Below are 20286 nucleotides of genomic sequence, written 5' to 3' on the forward strand. Positions count from 1 at the left end.
AGAATCTGGGCACAACTAGGAAGTCAATAGGGCCTTTTAGAGAGGCAGCCCAGAGGTTATGCCTACAGCCAGAAAGCTTCAGAGCTGGACGACTCCCAGGAATGTAGGTGTGAGGGAGTCGCAAGACCACATGCTGGGCTGGGCAAAGCTGGGCCCCCTTCTCGTGGGGCTTGGGCAGAGTGTGAGCCCCAAGAAGTCTGCAGAGAGCAGCGTTTCTAGCCTACGAGAGACCCAGCCTGAGCCAGAGCCCCAAGAAGGCACTTACTGTCTCTGCTGGGGGCAGCAGAAGTGACAGTGATGGGCAGTCAGAACTATTTGACGCAAAACACCAAGTGACAAGCCACAGGCTTCACAGGGCGTTACCAGCACAGATGGGGATGAGACTCAGGTGTTCCCGATTCCTTAACCCACTCCAGGGCTGGTCTGAGGCCACAGAGAAAAGGGCAGGGGTCAGGTGCTACTTATCATCACCAACTGCTAACTGCTTTGCAGCACTCAAACCAATGCAGATATCAAAGTCGTAAAGTGATATTTGCACCATCGGAGTTAACCGGTCAGCAATAGAAGGTGGCCGGGAGCTAGCCATCCGAGGGGAAGTCTGCCCTCTGCTGGACGTGATGCTGGTGACTCGAATAAAAGGGGAGGAAAAGAAGTCTCCGGATCCCTGAGAAATCCTGCTACTTCCAAGACCCCACCCACAAAACTCAGAGACATAGGCGCCCAAAGAACAGTCAAAGGATGTAGGGGTATTTTATCTCCATACAAATACAGTACTCAGTGATCTCTGGAAAACACATCGCTAACTGCCTCTTAGAACAATGCCCTGCAGCTCACTCCCCTTCAACCCTTTTTAGGGCTTTTCCCTATATCAGTTTGCCTTCTTCCATTCACTGAGAAATACGCAGCATTTTCTAGTAAAACCTATTCAGGGAGCTGTTTTTTTTTTTAATGTATATATATATTTTTACTGAAGTGTAGTCAGTTTACTATGTGTCAGTTTCTGGTGTACAGCATAATGCTTCAATCATATGTGAACATATATATATATATTTGTTTTCATATTCTTTTTCACCATAAGTTACTACGAGATATTGAATATAGTTCCCTGTGCTATACAGTATGAACTTGCTGTTTATCAGGGAGCTGTCTGAGTAAAGCAGGTTAGAGGTACTGGCTCATTCTGTAAGTGGACTTGCTGATAGGATCTCTCACCTCCTGCTCCCCGGCTCACCCCCGCACTGACCACTTCTCCACGCTCATCACCTGGGCTCACTCATGCTCCTAATAAACCGAGGACACCTGTGATATTGTGTCATAATGAGAAATATCTATCTAGCCTTCTCCCCCAGTTTCTGGCATAAGAGCATGTAAAACCCTTGGGATTTCTGAGTAGTGGGGTGAGAGGAGCATCTCCTGTTAAATAAAATCATGCCTACTCGTGGTCTAGTAAACTAAGAATATGGGCTGTTGGCACATTCGTCTACAGAATGAGTGACAAAGCTATCCTAAAATAAAGTATCGAGTGTTATTATTCCTGTTATGTCCTTTATCCCAGAATTTCTTTCAGCAATTTTGAGGGCGACTTCAATTCCTTAGGTCTCAATATAAGAGAATGTCAGTGAAAGTGATCTTAAGTGAATCCCAACTACTTTTCTTAAAGAACTGAATCAAGTGTGAAATGTGGCCTGTGCACAGTCACCGCCACTCTGTACTTCAGGAGCGTAAACGTCAGCTAGGAGCAGCGGACCCCCGTCTATGTCCAGCCCAGACCCCGCTGTAGCGATGCTCGTCTAAAGGGCCCCAGGTTCTCCTGCATCCAGTCTGTCCTCACTGCAGCTTGACCTGATTTTCTTGATCAAACTGCTCTCCCGCTCTAAGGAAGGACTTGCTAGTTCCACGGTGGCTACTGATTAGAGTCTAAACTCTCAGGTTGACATCAAAACCCCAACAGTTTGGCCCCCACAACCTCTGCCGACTTGATCCCCTACTCTCCGCCAGCCTCTTTCTGTCCTCAGCCACGCTCACTTATACACTGTCCCTGGTAACCTCAGGCCCAGGCTGCCCAAGACCTTTGTTGAGGTGGTTCCCTCTGCCTGGATTCCTCCTCCCTCCTCACCTGCCAGTCAAAGTCTCCCCAGGAAGCACTCAGGAGGTTCTTCTCTTCTCCTCGGGCGTGGTCCCCCCCCCCGCCCCCACGCCTAATGTACTGATTAACACTCCACCGTCAGGCTACTGCGGAACGGGTTTATCTCCCCCAGGACCTCCAGCCCCTGGAGAGAGCTCTTGGCTTTCCTCCTGGCACGGGAGCGGAGAAGACGGCGGACTGAAGCTGAGGGCAAGGGGAGGGGACAGCCACCCTGCATGCCCACAGCTGTGCCCGCCCTGCCCACACGGAGCTTGAGACTCTGCACACTTACGGTTCCCACAGTTGAGACCACCAAGGCCGAACGGGCAACTGCAAGTCGACAGAGAAAAAGAACAAGAATTAGTTTCGATTATCAAAAGAAATAGCTGAGGCAATTTCCCTAAGTAATGTCTAAATAAGGTTTGGAACAAATTCATCGGAAGAAATGAGCACAGAGCCTACCTCATACAGGTTTCATTTTCAAGCCTGTATCCATCTTCACACGCTGAAAGAGAAAAGGAAAAGCTATGAGTGTGTCTGACTTCCCTAGGCCCAAACTGACAGTCAATAAACACCAACCACCCTAACATCCTCAAGAAGATTCTAGTCAGAAGGCTGCAACTAGCTCTAGAATCATCTCCCACCTGGCCCAAATACTGCTGCCAGCTCAAAGCTTAGCTTTATCCAAAACATTTCTTAACCTCCTAGTGGCTCTCAGTTTCCCATCTATAAAAAAAGGATGATGATGATGGTGGAGGTGATGATAATAATATCTACTTCATAGTTCCCTGGAGAGGATTAAGGAATAAGGCCTATGACTTAGCACAGCACCTGGCACACAGCAACCACTGACGAAATGTCTGCAGTTGTAACTATTATCCAACAAGTACAATTCTTTGTGGAAGCTCTGTGGCCCCTGTGTAACATCCTTCCGTCAACACAAGATAAATGCTCCACCTTCTCTAACATAAGTCAAATCTTTAACTGCTTTTGGCTCCACCAGCCCCCTTCCTTGAGGAAGTGAGAGCTGTAACATCTTCAGAGCCATGGTCCTAGGGTGGGGGGGTGCCCAGTTTTCATACGAGAACGCTCACCCTGCAGTCTGTGCAGGTGACTGTGGACTTGCCTAGATGAGCCCTAATCTTATGTCACTCAAGACTACAGCTCGGAGCCCTCTGGCAGTGCTGCTCATGGACCACTGCTTCCCTAAAGGCCTGTGGGCCAGCCATTCCCCTGCATCAGCAGTTCCTGAGTTTATCTGATCATGGACGGTTTTCAACACTACAATAAGCTGACAGCACACCATGAGCTGTAACGCACGCTTGGATGAGAGCGGACAACACAAAATGGCCTCACAGACAAATTCACTGCTGCAAGGAATGATAGAAATTTGATTCATGACTAATGTATGATATAGGATGCATACACGATCACAGGTGAGAAACGGCACCTAGCATAGAACAGCGATCCCTGGACAGACACCACACATGCTGACAGCGCCACGAGAGGCCAGCAGCACACGTGGCCCAGGGGCTGCACGCCCTGCGGGCTAGAGTGGGAGATGGCTCCCAGCCTGCCCGCATCCTCCGTTAAGGGTTGGTGCGTTATAATATTAACTACATAGATGTGCTTAACATTGTTCTTCCTTCTATTTTTTTTTTTTTTGGTTTAAAAAAAATTTAGTTTTTATACAATTTTTAAAGGTAACACTTCATTTACAGTTACTACAAATACTGGCTATATTCCCGTGTTGTACAATACATATCTTCCTTCTATTTTTTAAGGTTAGACACCAGGTGTCTCTAGCATCTATTTTGTTGTCACAGACTATCAACATATTGCTGGAGTTTTGTGGAATGGTTTGGAAAATTCTGTTCTAAATAATCTGTAAGTCTCTCACGGCAGATCATTAGAGCTGTGAACCGGGACTGCACAGTGCTGGCTCCACGGAGTCACTTTTCCTGAGCTACGTTCTCTTCATTAAGGGCATCTATTATTAGCGGCAGCCCTGGGGAGTCCCTGTGGTATTTCTGGCGGGCCATCACAGACCACACTGCCACAGTGCCACCAGGACCTTTGTGATGAGGCCGCACCAGAGAAACTGTTCCCGGGTCCCAGGCCCTGCAAGGATGGGGATGGTCCTGAACAACTCTAGTTTATGGTCCCCACTTGATTTCAAAATCACGATTCTCTCTGCTTCAGTGGCTGGGAAGCTCAGAACTTGAGCAAGAGGTCTATCTTTAGCAAACACATGGGAACTTACGGTCTATTTTTCTGCATATTCACTTTCCTTCCAGCCTCAATAAAGCAGTCGTTTTATTCCTCCTTCAACCTGATTTACCTTTCAAATCAAATCTCATTTTGTTACAGTGAATTTTCATTAGGTGCTTTGAATCTTTTTTGCAACAAGGTAGAGTATAATCACATTCCATTTCGGGAAGGAGGAAGGTGGCCCCTCTCCCAAATCTTTTGAGACCTGTGAGTTCTCTGCTGGCCTCACTCAGGTGGGGCCTTGTCTGAGGAACCAGCTGAGCACTGCTGCCTCCCTGGCAGGGAAAGCACCGAGCCCCACCAGTCCCGGTGCTATGGCCAGGTCGTGGGAGAGGGAGGAGCCGACCCTGGTTGACCCAGAGCCCTGCCTGCAAGGCGGCTACCCCGGGACTGCTGGCATCCCGGGGACTCACCCCCACCCATCTCAGCACTGAGGCAGGCTGACATCACATCGGTCTGTTCTATTCTGAACACTTCTTCCTGGAAATGTTTTTACATCAGCTCTACCCACCCATCCCTCATCTGCTGGGTGGAAGCTTTCCACCCCGGGGCTGTCATCCAGCCAGATGTAAGGTCCATCTGTTGTCCTGCCTGCGAGCTGATGTGTGGGGCTGTTTGCACGTAGCTTCAGAAGTGGCCTGACTTCCTGGTATAATGCTATTTCTTCATCTCAGATGAGCTTGGTCAGTCATTCATCAAAGACTGAGGTGGGCCTGGCACTGCTCCAGGGGCTCTTGGAGGGAAAACTTGCCACAGGGCACCCCAGTGCGCCTTAGGACCAGATCCTCATCTCCACACCCTAGAGGGATCCTGACCCATGGAGCACTGAAGATGAAATGAGGTGGCAACGGCCAGCATACACGCGAACAGTGGGCTTCCCCTAATGATATGGAATACAGGCAAATCCAAGCCTTTGGGCCTTTTAAATAAAATCAGTAGGTGGTGGAGTCTTCCGAGGCTCTTTTCTTCTCTTGCAGGAAACCAAATCAAGACCTGCCAATCTTGTCCTGTCATATTTGCTGGCCATCATCCATTTGTTCCTCCCACAGATGTCTGTGGCACCCCACAACGCACAAACATACTCTAGAGACAAGCCTTCAAGGCGTATGCAGTGCACTCAGAGAGGAAGACCGGCAAACAGATGGCTGGGCTTCATCAGAATGCCTGCACGATGGAGGGGAGCTAAGGTGCCTATGGGAGGGACTCCTATTTTAACTTTATATGACGCTTTGAAAGTCTGGTAAAGACACTTTATATGAGACACAAAGAAGTGTCTGTGTGTGTGTGCACAACAAAGAGTAATACGCACTTGCTACTGGATAGCTGTGAATTGCAGAGATTTAAAAAACATACCCACAGGCCCCTCTCCTCTGTTTCTCCATTTATACGGGGAACTGACACCAGGATTTGAAGTGTCCTTTTAACTACCCTTGTGCTCGAGCACCAATGGCCATAAGATGTCACTGTAACCCCCCAGAACCCAGCCGACAGGGCTGTGGCCCAAGCAGCTAGGGGATCCATTCATCAGAGCTCTAGGCCAGAGAGGAAAATCTAACCAACAGGATGCTGCAGAAACAGGGCTGAGGAGGGCCACAGCCACAAGCCCAAAAGGCAACCATGGTTTCCTTATGCTGCTTCTCAGGTCATTGCTTAACTAAGGCTGCCGGCGCCTGTGTCACTCACTGCACCTGGTAATCTGTGCTAGTGCTAATCTGTAAGCGGCGGTTATGAAATCGCTAACTTGGAAAGAGAGGGAAGCGGCTCAGGCCAGCTGGCTGCAGAGGGGCAAGGCCGCTAGTGAGGCCACCCGAGAGTGCGGAGGCCCCCAGCACACACGGATGGCCCATGTGCAGGGGATCAACGCCCCAGATTCTAAGATGGGCGAGGAACACTTTGCATCAAACCAGAAGAGAAGAAACTCAGAAGTATCGTCTCTGCATCAAAGCGACAGAAGGACCGGGTGCTGAGGAGCGCTGTGAGCCTCACGCAGCAGGGCCGCTGCCCCAGCGAGTCGCCCTCCGCTTCACACCCGTCCCAGGCCTGCGGGCTTTCAAAGCTCAGGAGGAGAGTACTGCCCTGAGATGTATTTTTATCCTCTCCTAACAGAACAAGTCCTCCTCTAACAGGAAGTCCTGACAAATATGTGGCGTGTCACCTCTCCCCAGGACGTGGTTTTTACTCAGATTCCAGGACATCTGTCACCAGCAGGCGTTGACTGAGCAGGAAAACTGGGCCATACAGGTTCTCAAGTGATGTGAGGCTTAAAGCTGCATGATGCCTTTATGTTGCTAGTTTTCCTGTGATCCCAGATTGCAGCAGTGTTTCGTAAGTCAGGGTACCCAGTGCCCTGGGCTTGAATTCACTTTATTTTAAAGCAGTATTCTTGCAGTGCACTCACTGAGCAGCCTTCATCTCAAACTGAATAAATTTAATCCTCATTTAAGAGGTTAGCAGAGTTAGGATTCTTTAAAACCAGAAGTCGTTGCTTTAACAGCAACCTGAGTAAAACACAAGAGCAAGTGTCAATGGCTTAGGAAGTACCTGCGTAACCACTGCCCTCTCGGGTTCTTAGAATGTCCAATGACATATCACCGCACCCATTTCACAGAAGAGGAAACTCAGGCTCAGGGAGGCGAAGTGACTTGCCCGAGATGAGACAGGACGAGGCAGAGAAGGGCTCTGACTCAGGTGTCCGAGCGGCCAGCTGCTGCTAGACGGTTCAGCCCTGACTCCATGCTGGTATTTTCATTTTAGAAGATTAGTGGACAAAAGAATAAAACTTTGGGAATTAAAACAATAATTTTTCTAACTTCCTGTAAGTAGAAAGAAAAAAGATGGGAGAAAGAAAGAAAGAAAGAAGGAAAGAAAGAAGGAAGGAAAGAAAGAAAGAAAGAAAGAAAGAAAGAAAGAAAGAAAGAAAGAAAGAAAGAAAGAAAGAAAGAAAGAAAGAAAGAGGACAAGGACTTGCCATCCCAAGCATTCCATTCTCTGTTCTTTCCCTTTGAATCTGGTTGGCCAGGCCAGTGTGCACCAGTCAGAGATAATGCTATTATTCCAAGGAAATAATGTATTCAATCCTGCTGGGAGCAAAATAACCAGACCCGGTTAGCCCCAGACTAGAACAGTCACACCTAGAGCAGAGAAAGCGCCCCGGGCAGAGAAAAGCACCTCCGCGTCCCCCGGGCCACAGGACCCCAGACCCTGCAGGTACCTCGGCAGGAGTGATCCATCTTGTTGAACTGGAAGTAGCCAGACTTGCACTGGCACAGGGCAACCCCGTCCAGATCGGTGCAGATGGAGGTCTCTTTGTCACATTCTGGAGTCTTTCGCTTGCACAAGCTGCCCGCTAGAATGGAAAAACAAGACAGTGAAACAAAACAAAATCTCCTCCACTTCAAACATTAAGACGCGCAAACTTCCTATATCAAGAGGCTCGGAGAGCAGCTTTCCTGCATGGTGCGACGGTCCTCTCTGAGGTCCCCTCTGCACGGCCCTCTGCTATTCCTCCCCGGAGTCGGCCCCCCGGCCTGTTACTGGAAGTTCACACAGCATGCCACACGTCAGAAACCAAACCCAGAAGAAATGGGGTGCTGTCCCCAACTCCACTGTCCCTTGCAAACATGAACCTCGATGGGCAGCGTCCTCTGTGCCTTCACACTCAAGTACCGCAGGGGAGAATCGGCACAAACCCAGAAAGCGTGACCATGCTCCGTTACGAAGACCTGGCTCAGCTGAGGTGTGTCCTGGCTTGGGTTCTGCCTGGCCAAAAGGGATGCAGCACCCCTCCATGGAAGGTAGCTCGCTGCCTAACAGACTTATTCCAAGGAGAGGTGTAGAGTGGCATGTAACGTTACTGTATGCCCCCCACAACACTGATGGCATCCTGGGGCTTGTCCGTCTCTGGGTGTTTAGTACCTTGTGGAGACTGGTCCACACACAGGGGCTGAAGGTGGCGTTGGACCATTGGTCATCGGGCCACCACTGAGAGGCAGAGGTGGCAGAGAGGAAGCTCAATCTTTCAGGCTCTGCCTCCTTCACTTTAGAGCCTTCGTTCTTACGGTACAGATATCCACCTGGCTTTGTCTGGCCCTGGGCATGGGGGCCATGATCATTCCATGAGTGACAAAGAAGCCTTTGGCATTAACAAAAAGCGTTCATTGTTGCGCACGTGGCCCTCTCTGAGGTTGTATATAGTGGACACAATGAGGGTGCATTTTAGCATCTAAGGTAGGTCTGGACAAAAAACGCACGCCATTTGGGTACACAGACAACAGAACAAAAGTATGAAGCCAACTGGACAGTGGGCAGTAACTCATTCACACCATGCACAGGGCAAAGTGAGACCTCTGCCGTCCTCTAATGTGCCACCAGCACCTGGATCAGTGTCTGTCATACAAGAAGGTGCTCAACAAAAATGTGTTCAAAGGCTGTCTTAAAAAAAACCCCAAAAAACTGTGCCATTGTTTTCGGCAGGCACGAGCGAGTCCAAGAGGAGAGAGCCATGTACCCTGGGCAGTGAGCTGTGGGCTCCTTCTCCCCACCTTAAGGAAAACACCAGTCTATTCAGAAACCAGGGGCCAGTTTTTAACAGCAAAACTACCCCCACCCTGGCAGGTTCTCACCCACCCAGGGGCCCCAGCCTCCACACCTCCTTTTCTGTGTCCCGAGAGCATGGGGCTTATGGGTGGCTTGGTCACAGGGAGGTTAGTTTAGGACACACTTTAGCTTTCAGTGCTGAATTTCCTGTCTTTATCAGTGGAAGTTGGCATGCTAAATCAGAACCCTATTTGTGTCTGTGATAGAATTTCCTTTGTTTATTGTGAAAGGTTTGTATTTAAGGGAGAAAAATGAAAAATGGAAACTCTCACCAGGCAAACACTGTGAAGCTGGCACAGAGAGGTACTCAGTGGCTACAGTCCCCCGTCTCAACTTTTTGAAGCATTAATATAAAGAAATACCTCCAGCACAAAAGGCTGCCCAGACCCGTGCTAGCTTGTCCGGCAGCCAGCCTGAGTTGCCTGGCCTGATTAGATATTTTCTGGAAGCCAGTCTCATGTTTCCCTCCACCGGGCCCACGGTCCCTGCCTGCTAGCTAGCACATACTGCTAGCCTCGCCGGGCTGAAGCAACCCTTCCCTGCACAGAAGAAGATCCACATGAAGGAAGGAAAGCTGGCCCTGCATCTGCGACAGAGGGGTGGCCGTCCTAGAAATTTTTAAAGAGCATTCTGTCATCAGTCCATCAAACAGAGCCACGTAAATGCCCTTTTAATTTGAAACCCAGTGATGTGATTTTTCTGCATCCACCGTTCCCATGGTCTTTCCTGGGCAAAACATCCGCCCAGCAGACAATGAGAATTTATGTAAATCTAAAGCTGGGACACTCCCTGGGGGATTTCCAAGGGCTCTAAACCTCTGGAGAGATGAGAGCTGCTGTTCTCTGAAAGGTGAGAAAGTAGATATTTTGTGAATTGAAGGGGAAAAGCCCTCCCTTCCAATGGCTGTGTGCAGAGTAGCCCAGGGCATCCCTGATGTTGGCAACACCCAGATGTCAGCACCTGACACCCAGCTCGGCCAGCACGCCTCTTCAGCACTCAAAAAGGAGAGTGAGAGACCAAGTGGGGTGTGTTGGCAAACCTGGAGAAGCCCTGGTAGGGAAAACAGAGAAGTGAGGCTGTTTTCAGCCAAGATGCCTGGCTGTCTTTTGTTCTCAGGGGCTCAGAAAGAAGACGCAAAGAATGCAGACCAGCACGTGTCGGGGCAGGGGATATGTGGGAAATCTCTGTACCTTCCTCTTAATTTTGGTGTGAACCTAACACTGCCCTAGAAAAAAGTCTTCTAAACAAACAAACAAACAAACAAAAAACCAAAAAACAAGAATGGGACCTCAGCAAGGAAGCAAGGAAGACAAGAGCTTTTCCACAAGCTGCATCGAGGCAGTCAGAAGAATGGGGGTCAGAGAGTGGGCAGGGCTGCCTGGGCAGGCTCTTACACATCCAAATACCTGGCCATTTGATTTGCAAGACATGAAATGTGTTTACTGGGGACAAAAAAGTAACTTGATAGAATGCTGATCACACAGGATGCACTCCATACGTGTTTAGTGAATTGAAAGGTCCCCTTCCTACTTTCTGGAGAGGAAAAACTGGGACCCTTGAATCACTGGCAAGAGAAGGAAAGTAAAACCAAAGATCTCCTGTCTCAAAGGTTAGCACACAGTATAAAGGGGCATGGAACTATTTAGCTAATTCCCCAAAGAAACTGAATGATGGCAACTTCAACTCCAGAAAGTTTAGTTTGTTGTTTATTTCCCAAGTGAACAACTAGCCCTTAAATAAGCCAAAGTGCTAGCATTTATCCCAGTGTGAAAGGCTAACTCCCAGCTGCAAGCTCTGTCATGCACAGCGCACAAGGAGCGTTCTTGGGACCAGCTCTTACAAAGCCCGGGCCCGGAAATGACCTGGAAGTCCAGCAGACAGAGGACCAAGCCTGCTACCTACAACTTAGGTGCAGCATCTGGGCACCAGATGGGGAGGTTCCCGCAGATTCCACATCCTTCCCGAGTCCTGAGTGTAGTAAAATGAGCCAAGCAGAGCCAGCTCTGACCACTTATGAGCCGCAGCAGGGGCCAGCCCCCCTGCATGAGGAAGCACTTCTGATTCCAGCAGAGTTTTCCCATCCCAGAGGCAAAACCTCCCTTCCAAGACCCAAATTTGCTTTCCAAAATTGTCTCAACTCCCTTTCTTCCTCTGCTTCCCACTAGATGCACTGTAGCAGCTTTCAATAAAACAGGGCAAGAACCAGAAAAGAGAAATCACGAAAGGCACTGTGAGCCATCTGGCCTATAATCTTTGAGTCTTGTTTCTGTGCATTTAGGATTTGCAAATAAACATGCAAAAGGATGGATGATACTGCACATGCTTTTTTCCTTTTTTTTTTTTTTTAACCTAATGGTATATCATGATGAAGGTTTGGGGTCACTGACAAGCATGTACATTCTCTGTGTGAACTGTCTCCCCAGAGAGAGCAGGAAACTTTCAAGGGAAAGAAGAGTGATTTCCACTTCCGATACTGATGCTTTCATAGAAGAAACAGAAACAGCATGCCAAGGACCGGTGGACCTCAAGGCTATGTGTGCAGGACTGTGTGTGTGTGTGTGTGTGTGTGTGTGTGTGTGTGTGTGTGTGTGTGTCCGTCCGTGCATGAGCATACAAAGGTGCACACACACAAAGGCCAATTCTTAACGCCCATTTCAAAGACAGGCTGTCTCTGTGATGTGCTTTCCTGGGCCTGAGCCCGGAATGCCTTACATTTCTACATCCTAGGTCTGTGCCTAACTGTATGGGTGGGTCCTCCCAGAGGGCCTCTCTCTTACCTCTGAAGAGCCGCCTCTGAGACCCCAAGAGCTGGCAGAGCTCAGCAGAGGACCTGCAGGAGTTGACACATCTCTGCATCCCGTCGACCAGGTCAAACAGCGTCACATTGGAGGCCAGGGAAAAGGTGGCTTGCAGTGACATCACCACCACACTGAACTCCCTACAGGCAAAGTATGCAGGTTTTAATTGTCCTAAAATGATGTGTGGGCCCCAGAGCTTTTGGAAAATGAACATCCTCTGCATTCTCCAGTGAGGGTCTGGGGAGAGCATGAAGGTCCAGGGAACTTGGCCCTGGATTACTCTATGGCTCAGCCCAAACAGGGCCCAGTTTGGCTGCTATCACCCGTGCTAGAATATCCTCCCCTTTCTATGGACTGATTCACAAACAAATGTAACCCTGTTACTTACCTAGAAGCATGAGCTGTGGATCGGGTGTAACCAGGCAATGTTGAAAAACACATATTTAACTGAAAGGAAGAATAGGTTTGTCGTTAACTGGGAGTCAGACAAAAGCCTTGAACCTAGAACCAATTTCCTATTTTCAGGATAAAATAGGCATTTTCCAGCCATCAAGTTATCAGCAGGCAGCTTTACACAGGATTGGTATCCCTTTTTTCGTTCCTTTCTGAAATGACTTTCTGCTCTTACTCTGTTGTTCCATGAGTACAAAGGGAGGGAGGCAGATAGTAAATCAGTGGGGGAAATCTTGGCAGGAAAAGATGTTCAGAATAGCACCCTTGGATGCAAAACATCTTCAAAGGAGCAGATCTCTTCTAAGACCTAGGGTTTCAAAAACCTCAGAGGCAACTGTTTATTTGGACTTTGCATAGTGAACAAGCCTCACTGAAAAGGCTGGGTTCCTTTCAGCCACCCCAGGTCTGGCAGGCCCTACACAGACCCCTCATAATCTACAATGAGTTGACCTAACTCAAAGATAGGTCCTCTTCAAAAAGGCTCTCCATGGGAAATTACATTACATGGGTCAAGATCCCTTTTGTTGAGAGCAAATTAAGAGCAACTCTCCCTGTGTTTGCCTTGTGCCCTTGGAAAGAGCAGAAAATCCCTCTGTGGCATGAAGTCCCATGCCTGCTTCCCCCTCCCCTATCCCGCCACACACACACACACACACACACACACACACACACACACACATACAGTAGGGGCTGTGGATTCCTTTTATGCAGCAGAGGGTCTCAATACCTTGACCAATGCAACCCACCTGTCTTCAAAGCAAGTGTGTCAGACACATCTCACCCTTCAAACATGGGATGCTGTCATGCCGTTTTGGCTTTGTATGACATTGCTTTACATTTATAAGGCAATGATTTATTATTATTATTAAACATTTTTCCAAAAATGATACATTACACAACAGAATGGCATCTCAGGAAAGGCCACTTGAGTCACAGCCTAAATCTTCAGAACTTCTTGAGGGTGGAGGTATCACATCACTAATAAATTACATGTTGCTACTGGGCAAAAATGAACCAATAAGTCACTGGCACCGTGTAACAGGGAGGACTGTACTTCTGCAGGAGGGTCTCAGCCCCTTTACTATCTTAGAAGGAAATACTGACCTACAGGACGACTAAGAGGCAGTTGTGATGGAGTGCCAAGAACACCAGATGTAGACATAAAACCCTGCCATATAGTAAAGAATCCGACCTTGCACAAAGAGAGGTCTGGCCCTTGGCTCCTGGGAGGCGTCTCTAAGCCTTTGGAATGTCCTGCCTTTGTTTACCTGGAGGCCCTGGGCCACTCCAGATAGTCTAACAGTGTGACTGATGGTGGGGGTTTTGGGTTACAGCCAGAGGAGCTGGAGACTGAGGTCAACCATATGGGCAGTTGACTATGTCTACATTTTGGCTCTAGACACCACGGCTCAGATGACCTCTCTGGTTAACAATACTCCATCATACACATCGTAGCTGAGAGGAGTTAACACTGCCTGTGACCCCATGGGGAGTGGACTACGGGAAGCACTGAATTTGCCGCCCTCCTGGACTCTGCCTGATACATCTCGTTCCTTGGCTGATTGTAACCTGGATCTTTTCACTGTAATAAACCCTAACCACGAGAATAACAGCTCTCAGTGAGATCTGCGAGTCCTTCTAGTGCATTATCAAAACTGAGGGTTTCTTGGGGATCCCCAAACTCGCAATGTGTGTCAGAAGTGAGGGTGGTCTAGTGCACTGTTCCCTAACTTTGCACCTGCTCTGTGTGAACTCAGGCAATGTCACCACTTCCAGAGAGCTCCCAGTTTTCCATCTGTAAAGATGTTGGCCCTACCTCTTACAGGAGTGAGGCATCTGGCAAAGTGCCTATCACAGAGTAGATGCTCAGCAGATACAGAAACAGAATTGGAATCTAAGTTTTACACAAATAAAATCCATGTTCCTATAAAATCCCATAGGTTTTGGCTAATATACTAATTCTTGCCCATAAAGAACAAGTAAAATTAAAATCACAAACCAATTAATCTCTAACACTTATTTTAATGACAAATTTCAATTTTCTGAGTACCAAATCTTAGACCCAGGTAGCAGCTGGGAGGCAAAGTTTACTCTCTAAGCTTCATTTCCACTGCTTCTTTCTTCCTCTCCATTCTTTTTCTTTCTTTCTTTCTTTTTACCCACTGACAAAAAGTAGACAAGGAGGCAAAGAAGAAGAATCAAAGGCCCCTAGATTATCTATTCAGTGAATTCTCAACCCTGGATAATAGGATTAACTGTTACACCTCTGGCATTCCCTTAAGAAGAAAGCATCCTTCTCTCCAAGTTCCAAAACACAGACAGAAAAATTACACAGTATGTCAACAGCCGATGGGACAGTAGGATTTTCTGGGTCTTTCCTCTTTACCAGCAGCTCTTACTGGTGCCTGTCATCTAAATGGCTGTGACTGTGAGTCCGTACATGGAAAAGGAATGCCAGGGCACTGATAAGGCTGCACAGGAGGACACATTTGAAGAAACGCTTCTACCAGGACCACTAGTTCTCAGCACCTCCCTTCTACTTCTGAGAGTCCTTTAATTTTACCATAAAGCTCACCTTCCAAATATAATAGAAATGAACAGCCCAGGAGATACAGCTGATTCCCAGGAAAGGTTCCCAGTTCTGAATAATCTTTTCTAGAAAACAAAGGACTAGCAGGAAGATGCGTTTCAGGAAAACCTACCGTTTTGGTGATCTCATTTTCAACTTCACGGAGGTCTGAATGTTTTTCCACGGTGGTATTAAGAAACGTTCTCTTTATTTTAAACTCTGTCACGAAGGTCCTAACTGAAAACAAAAACAACCTGTTAGACCTCACAAGGTCGACCTACGCAAGGCTGAGTGTAAATCTCTGGGGCACTCAGCTTTCCTCCCCCTCCTGGCACTTCCTTCTTCTTGAGGGTGGAGACCACCTCCGGGCTCCTCCAGCAAAGTGAGCACCCAGTGAGCTGAGCTGAAGGCTCCGATCAAGCACCCTTTGCGGGAGAGGCTCCAAGGAGCCTTCTGTGTATGTGCAAGGGCTCTGGGAGAGTGCCTGACCTCTCTCCCATGGCCTCCCACGCCTCAGATGTCCAGTGAAGCTGTGACAGAAAAGAGAGCTGAGCTGGCCTAAAGAATGTACTCCCAGGAGAAGGAGAGGGAAATGTGGGGCTAGAAAGACAAATGCTCATTGGCCCCTAGAAAGCTTCAGATGGAGGACAGCGCTTGCTGTCTAGTTCTTTTACCAAGAGAGCGAGTCCTCACTTTCAAGGGCGTGCTCTGGGTTCCCCTTCTCATTAAGGCTGCGTCCCATCTAACCTCCATTCTTCTTGCTCAGAGGAAATGCCTGCTCTGTCATTGACAAAGGAGGCTTCTAGAAGCCAGGTTCCTCCACAAATCATCCAGCTCCCAAGGGTCAAGATTAACATTTAACATCACGTGTGTCCATCTTCTAAGTTCTTCCTTCCCCCCTATACCCTCAGCCCCCCGAGGAATCTGATATTCTAAGGACCACCAAGGGGCTACAGAGAAAGGTGCCAAACATCTGTAGGGGGCCCCCACTCCAGGGGGCTGCCAGACTCCACAATAACAAGCCATATGATGAAGACAACCCATATTCAAGATACTGTTGGGTTCAGACATGAAAGAAAGTAGCCCCATTTTTGAGGCCCATTTCAATCATAAAATAAAATTCTAGTTAATATCAGTTTATGCTGATTGGGCCTGAGGGGAATGGAACTTACAAATGGGCAGGAAATCAAAAATTAGGAAAGCCTGCTTTATATCTGGGTCTTATCTTCCTTTAGGTTAAATTCTTATCTTTCCCTCTAGACAAGGAAAAAAAAAAACAACCCAAACACAGAAACCAATGAAGCTGCTCTTTCATAGAAAGCCCGGCTGAATTAAGAAAAAGGCCCACAAATGAGCCAGGGAAAACATTTAACATCTTATACTTACTGTCTAAAGCCCTTAATCCTTATTTAACATCTTTTTGCTTGTTCTACAGTTCAGTGAAGCCAGCTGCTCAGGACTCTTTCTGAGCAGCAGGGAGCTCTTTGAAAATATTCTTGGCCAAATGAAAGCATTTCAGCATGCTCTAATTTGCATGTTCCTCTGATGTTTATGAACAATGAAGCTAAATGACTTGCAAAGGGAAAGATGATTGTTAACACAATAAACGGCTCTCCTCCTGATCCATGGTGCCTGTGGGACACTCCACACACAGGCTTCCAGAACAGCCCCCTACGTGTTTGGCCTCACATCTCACAGGTCCAGGTATGTACCCAGACTCCCTGTGCAGAACATACATGTTGTAAACGTCAAGTACACACATCTCTTCTGAATCAGGACAGTGAATGTGGCCCCTGCACTCAGTGTGAATATAAATAAGACACCACGGTGCCCTCCCAGCCCTGCCCTCTCCCACGCATAGTCACATCCTCATGCTGCAGTTACATCATCAGGCTTTAAGGCAATTTTAAACTGCTGAATTACACAGGTTATCTAAATGATTTTTTTTGAAGATCCATAATTATTACTTTGCAATCAGAGTAGTTTATCGTTTTCACTGCTTTCAGTTCTGGTCCTAGAGGTGAGAACCCTACCATTTCCCAAGCTTGCCCAAATCCAGGATTTTATTTGATCTTCACAATAATCCTGAGTGGGAAGCAGAGAAGGTGGTAATCTGATTTCACACAGGAGGAAACCGAGGCTTGGGGGCCCAGGTGCTGTAGGCGCTGGCCCTGGAGCTGGAAGCCTGGCACTTGGGTTCCTGGGCAAGTGTACTTTTCACATTGCTTCCAAATAAAATCATTTCCATTGTCTCCATTCTTAAACGGAAAACTCCTGGCTTATTCCTTACAGGGTGTAACTAAATGCAATTAACTATTAGAGTATGAAGACTTCTTGACTTTGACTGATGTATATATTCCCAAATCTTCCTCTCTTAAATTTGATCCTTGTATTTGAAACAATTTTCAAAATTCTACCACTACTTTGCTAGGGTACCAACCGTAGAAATACATCTCTAGGCCCCAGATGGCACCGTCCTGCCTGGGGTGTCCTGAAAGCCAACTGAACCCTCACGGTCCTGTAGATGCTCCACTTGGTCAGCCAATCCCCAGCAGCAAAGCCAGCTCTGGGCTTTATACCTCTCTCCTGTTCCTCCATCTTTCTAAACAAGGTCCGAGATGCAACCCCAGCTAATCATGCCCTGTTCCTGCGTTGCTGCCTCTCCGCTCTATAAAACTTGCTCTTGCCCAAAGGTGCTCAGGGAGAGGGCTCCACTGGTTGTGAGAGCTGTACTCCCCTGGCCCATGGAGTGTTTTCCCTTGAATAAAGGACATCAGACTCATTACCAAATTGCTTTAGTTAGTTTTGTCATTTGACACCAGCTTCTTAAAAATTCTGATGATTCCCCTCAGCCTATGGGCAATAGGGAGTCATGCAAATAACACTTGCAAAGGACACAGACACTAGTTCTTTCAAAAAAATATTCACCAAGCACTTTTTCTGTGTTAAGTATCACACTGGGCAATTTTAGGTGATTCCAAATTGAGTTACTGTACCCACCAGCTCCCTTAACCAGCTTAGATAACTCTGCGTTCCTCATTTCTAATTTCTTCCTCAAGTTCTGCATTGAACTCAGCACCCTGACACACCAGGCACAGGGAATATACCCTGTGTGCAAGAAAGCTCCTCTGAAGAACACGTCACTATGTGATGGAGAAACGGCGGGCCGCAAACCTGGCCTCTCGCCAAGCAGCTGTATAAGCTGGGCCATTGAGCACCCTGTCAAAGCCTTGGTTTTCATTTGGTTTGCTTTTTTGCTTTTCAACCTGTAAAATGGAGATTATATCTAAAACCAACCAGCTTCATGAATCTATTAAATCAGGGAACAAAACATAACAAACTGCACGGTACAATGATGGCAAGAGCTTTGTAAAAATGTATCAGCCTGTGGACAAGAACATGAAGACTGTTTTTCCTTCTGGTTTTATTGAAGATCATTTTTAAAAATAAAAACAGTGTGTGAATGTGATAGGATAATCAGGGTTTTTATTTTCTTTTTTCTCTCTCTAAAATGTTTTTTTTTAACTCATTGGTTAGAACATCCTTTTGAAGGGGGAAGGTACAGCTCAAGCGGCAGAGCGCATGCTTAGCTGCATGTGTCCTGGGTTCAATCTCCAGTACCTCCTCTAAAAAATAAATAAATAAGCAAACCTAACTACCTCCTCAAAAAATAATATAATTAAATAAAAAGAAAATAATATCCTTTTAATATTTTTTCTTCCTAACTGTGGGATGGGATGGTTGAACAAATAATGTTATGCGTAAATGATGGTATATTTATGCAGTCACTACACAGTTTGTATAGTATTTTTAATAACCTGACAAAATGTTTAAGATATAGAGTTTGTACAAATACCACATGACTTCCACTATATGAAAAATACACTAAAAAAGATTGCAAATAAGGTGCTATATCTCTGAGTGGTAGAATAATAGGCAGCGTCTTTTACTCCTTCTGTATTCCTTAAATTTACACCTTGGACAAATATTGATTTTGATTAAAGAGAAAACCAGTAAATGTTATTTTGCAAAATACATTGTGACACAGACAAAATTCCAAGATAGATGAATTCTCTTACCCAAATTGCATATCCCTTTTTCCAGCTGATACCCCACTGGGCATCTGCAGGTGAAGGATCCCTGAGTATTGTTGCACACGGCCAGGGGTGGGCAGGGGTTCGAGAGGCACTCATTCACGTCTGCAAGGAGAGAACACAAGGCCACGCTGAATCGGCAGCAGATGGCAAAGCCATAATTTAGTAAAAGGGGCACTTGCTAAGGGCCAAATGGCACCAGGGTTGGTAGGGCCCCGAGACTAGTGGACATGACCCTTGTTCTCAAGAAACTACCAGTCTACTGAGGATGGGGGCAGGCAAGGATACAGGTAACTACAAATACAGGGCAAGATTTGAAAGCACAGAGAAAGCAGCGATTTGGATGGAAGGGAGAATTAAGTACTGTTTCAAATAACATCTGGACTAAGACCGGAGGGATTTTAATAGCAGATGTGGGTGGGGAAGATTCTAGGCTGAGGCACCAGCACAGTGAAGGCCAGGAGCAGGAAAGGGGGTGGGTAAGGAGGCGGTGGGTTTTGGGGATGGCCAAGTGGTCTCGTGTGGCCAGAGTGTAGGGGACCCACAGAAGGGAGCCAGGTCTTGAAGGCCTGTCAATGTCACAGTCTGACATTACTCTGCAGACAGCATGTACGCATTCTAACTTCCAAGTGAGCAGGGTATTAAAGATCTTACTCCCTACATTTTGGAGGAAGAAGGAGTTTACCGCCCATCTCAATGTGATACTGTACTGTAGACCATGGCAGGTTACGTTTCCTCTTACCCACACTGCAGTCATCCCCTTGCCAGGAAGGTGAGCACAGACATCGGTACCCACGGCTGGTGGAGTCCATGATGCATTTCCCATCGTGAAGACAAGGGTTAGTGGCACAGCTGTTAACTGAAAACACATTTCAGGAATAAAGCAGTTAATTATACAGGAAAGGGAAAGGCAGCTCTAGGCAAATATTTAATCCTTCCAGCTAATATTTGATTCTTGCTTATTTCTGTTTACTTGCCCTGAAAGGCCACACTACTAAAATAGAATAGGTCTCTAGAGGTGCAGAAGAAATGCACTGGGACTGGATACGGCACTGGCTTGTGTACACACACACACGTGTTAGACGGTTGGATCTCCGAACACAAGAACTGGTTCAAATCCAGATGCTTATAGGTCCCTCAGCTCGGGAATGAGGATTACATTGCCTTGTGATATGTAACAAATTCTACTTGAATCAGTATGAATTTAAGACACACATTAAGGGGGAAGTGGTTCGTGATCAACTATCCTCCCTGCTCCAAGTTTTCTTCTTTCCAAATCTCAAAATGTAACTGGACCTCCATATACCGTGCAGTCATTCAGAACAATGACTGGAGGTAGCACTTCGAAGCCCCCTCTTTAGCGGTGTGACAATGAGCCCA

General features: G+C 47.2%; 1 protein-coding gene across 2 annotated transcripts in view; it reads right to left on the reverse strand.

Moving 5' to 3' along the window:
• The window catches only part of LOC105072417 (protein HEG homolog 1), an 82770-nt gene that overhangs the window by 19901 nt on the left and 42583 nt on the right, over window positions 1-20286 (reverse strand). For both annotated transcript variants that reach the window (XM_074364859.1, XM_074364868.1), the window contains exons 8-15: window positions 19649-19765; window positions 18892-19011; window positions 14946-15049; window positions 12179-12237; window positions 11770-11930; window positions 7608-7742; window positions 2588-2630; window positions 2418-2455 (exon numbers count right to left, since the gene is read on the reverse strand). In XM_074364859.1, coding sequence (XP_074220960.1) covers window positions 2418-2455; window positions 2588-2630; window positions 7608-7742; window positions 11770-11930; window positions 12179-12237; window positions 14946-15049; window positions 18892-19011; window positions 19649-19765 — 777 coding nt within the window. The remainder of the gene's footprint in view (window positions 1-2417; window positions 2456-2587; window positions 2631-7607; window positions 7743-11769; window positions 11931-12178; window positions 12238-14945; window positions 15050-18891; window positions 19012-19648; window positions 19766-20286) is intronic.

Source organism: Camelus bactrianus, chromosome 1 (genome assembly GCF_048773025.1).
Source record: "Camelus bactrianus isolate YW-2024 breed Bactrian camel chromosome 1, ASM4877302v1, whole genome shotgun sequence".
In the NCBI taxonomy this organism is placed as follows: Eukaryota; Metazoa; Chordata; class Mammalia; order Artiodactyla; family Camelidae; genus Camelus; species Camelus bactrianus.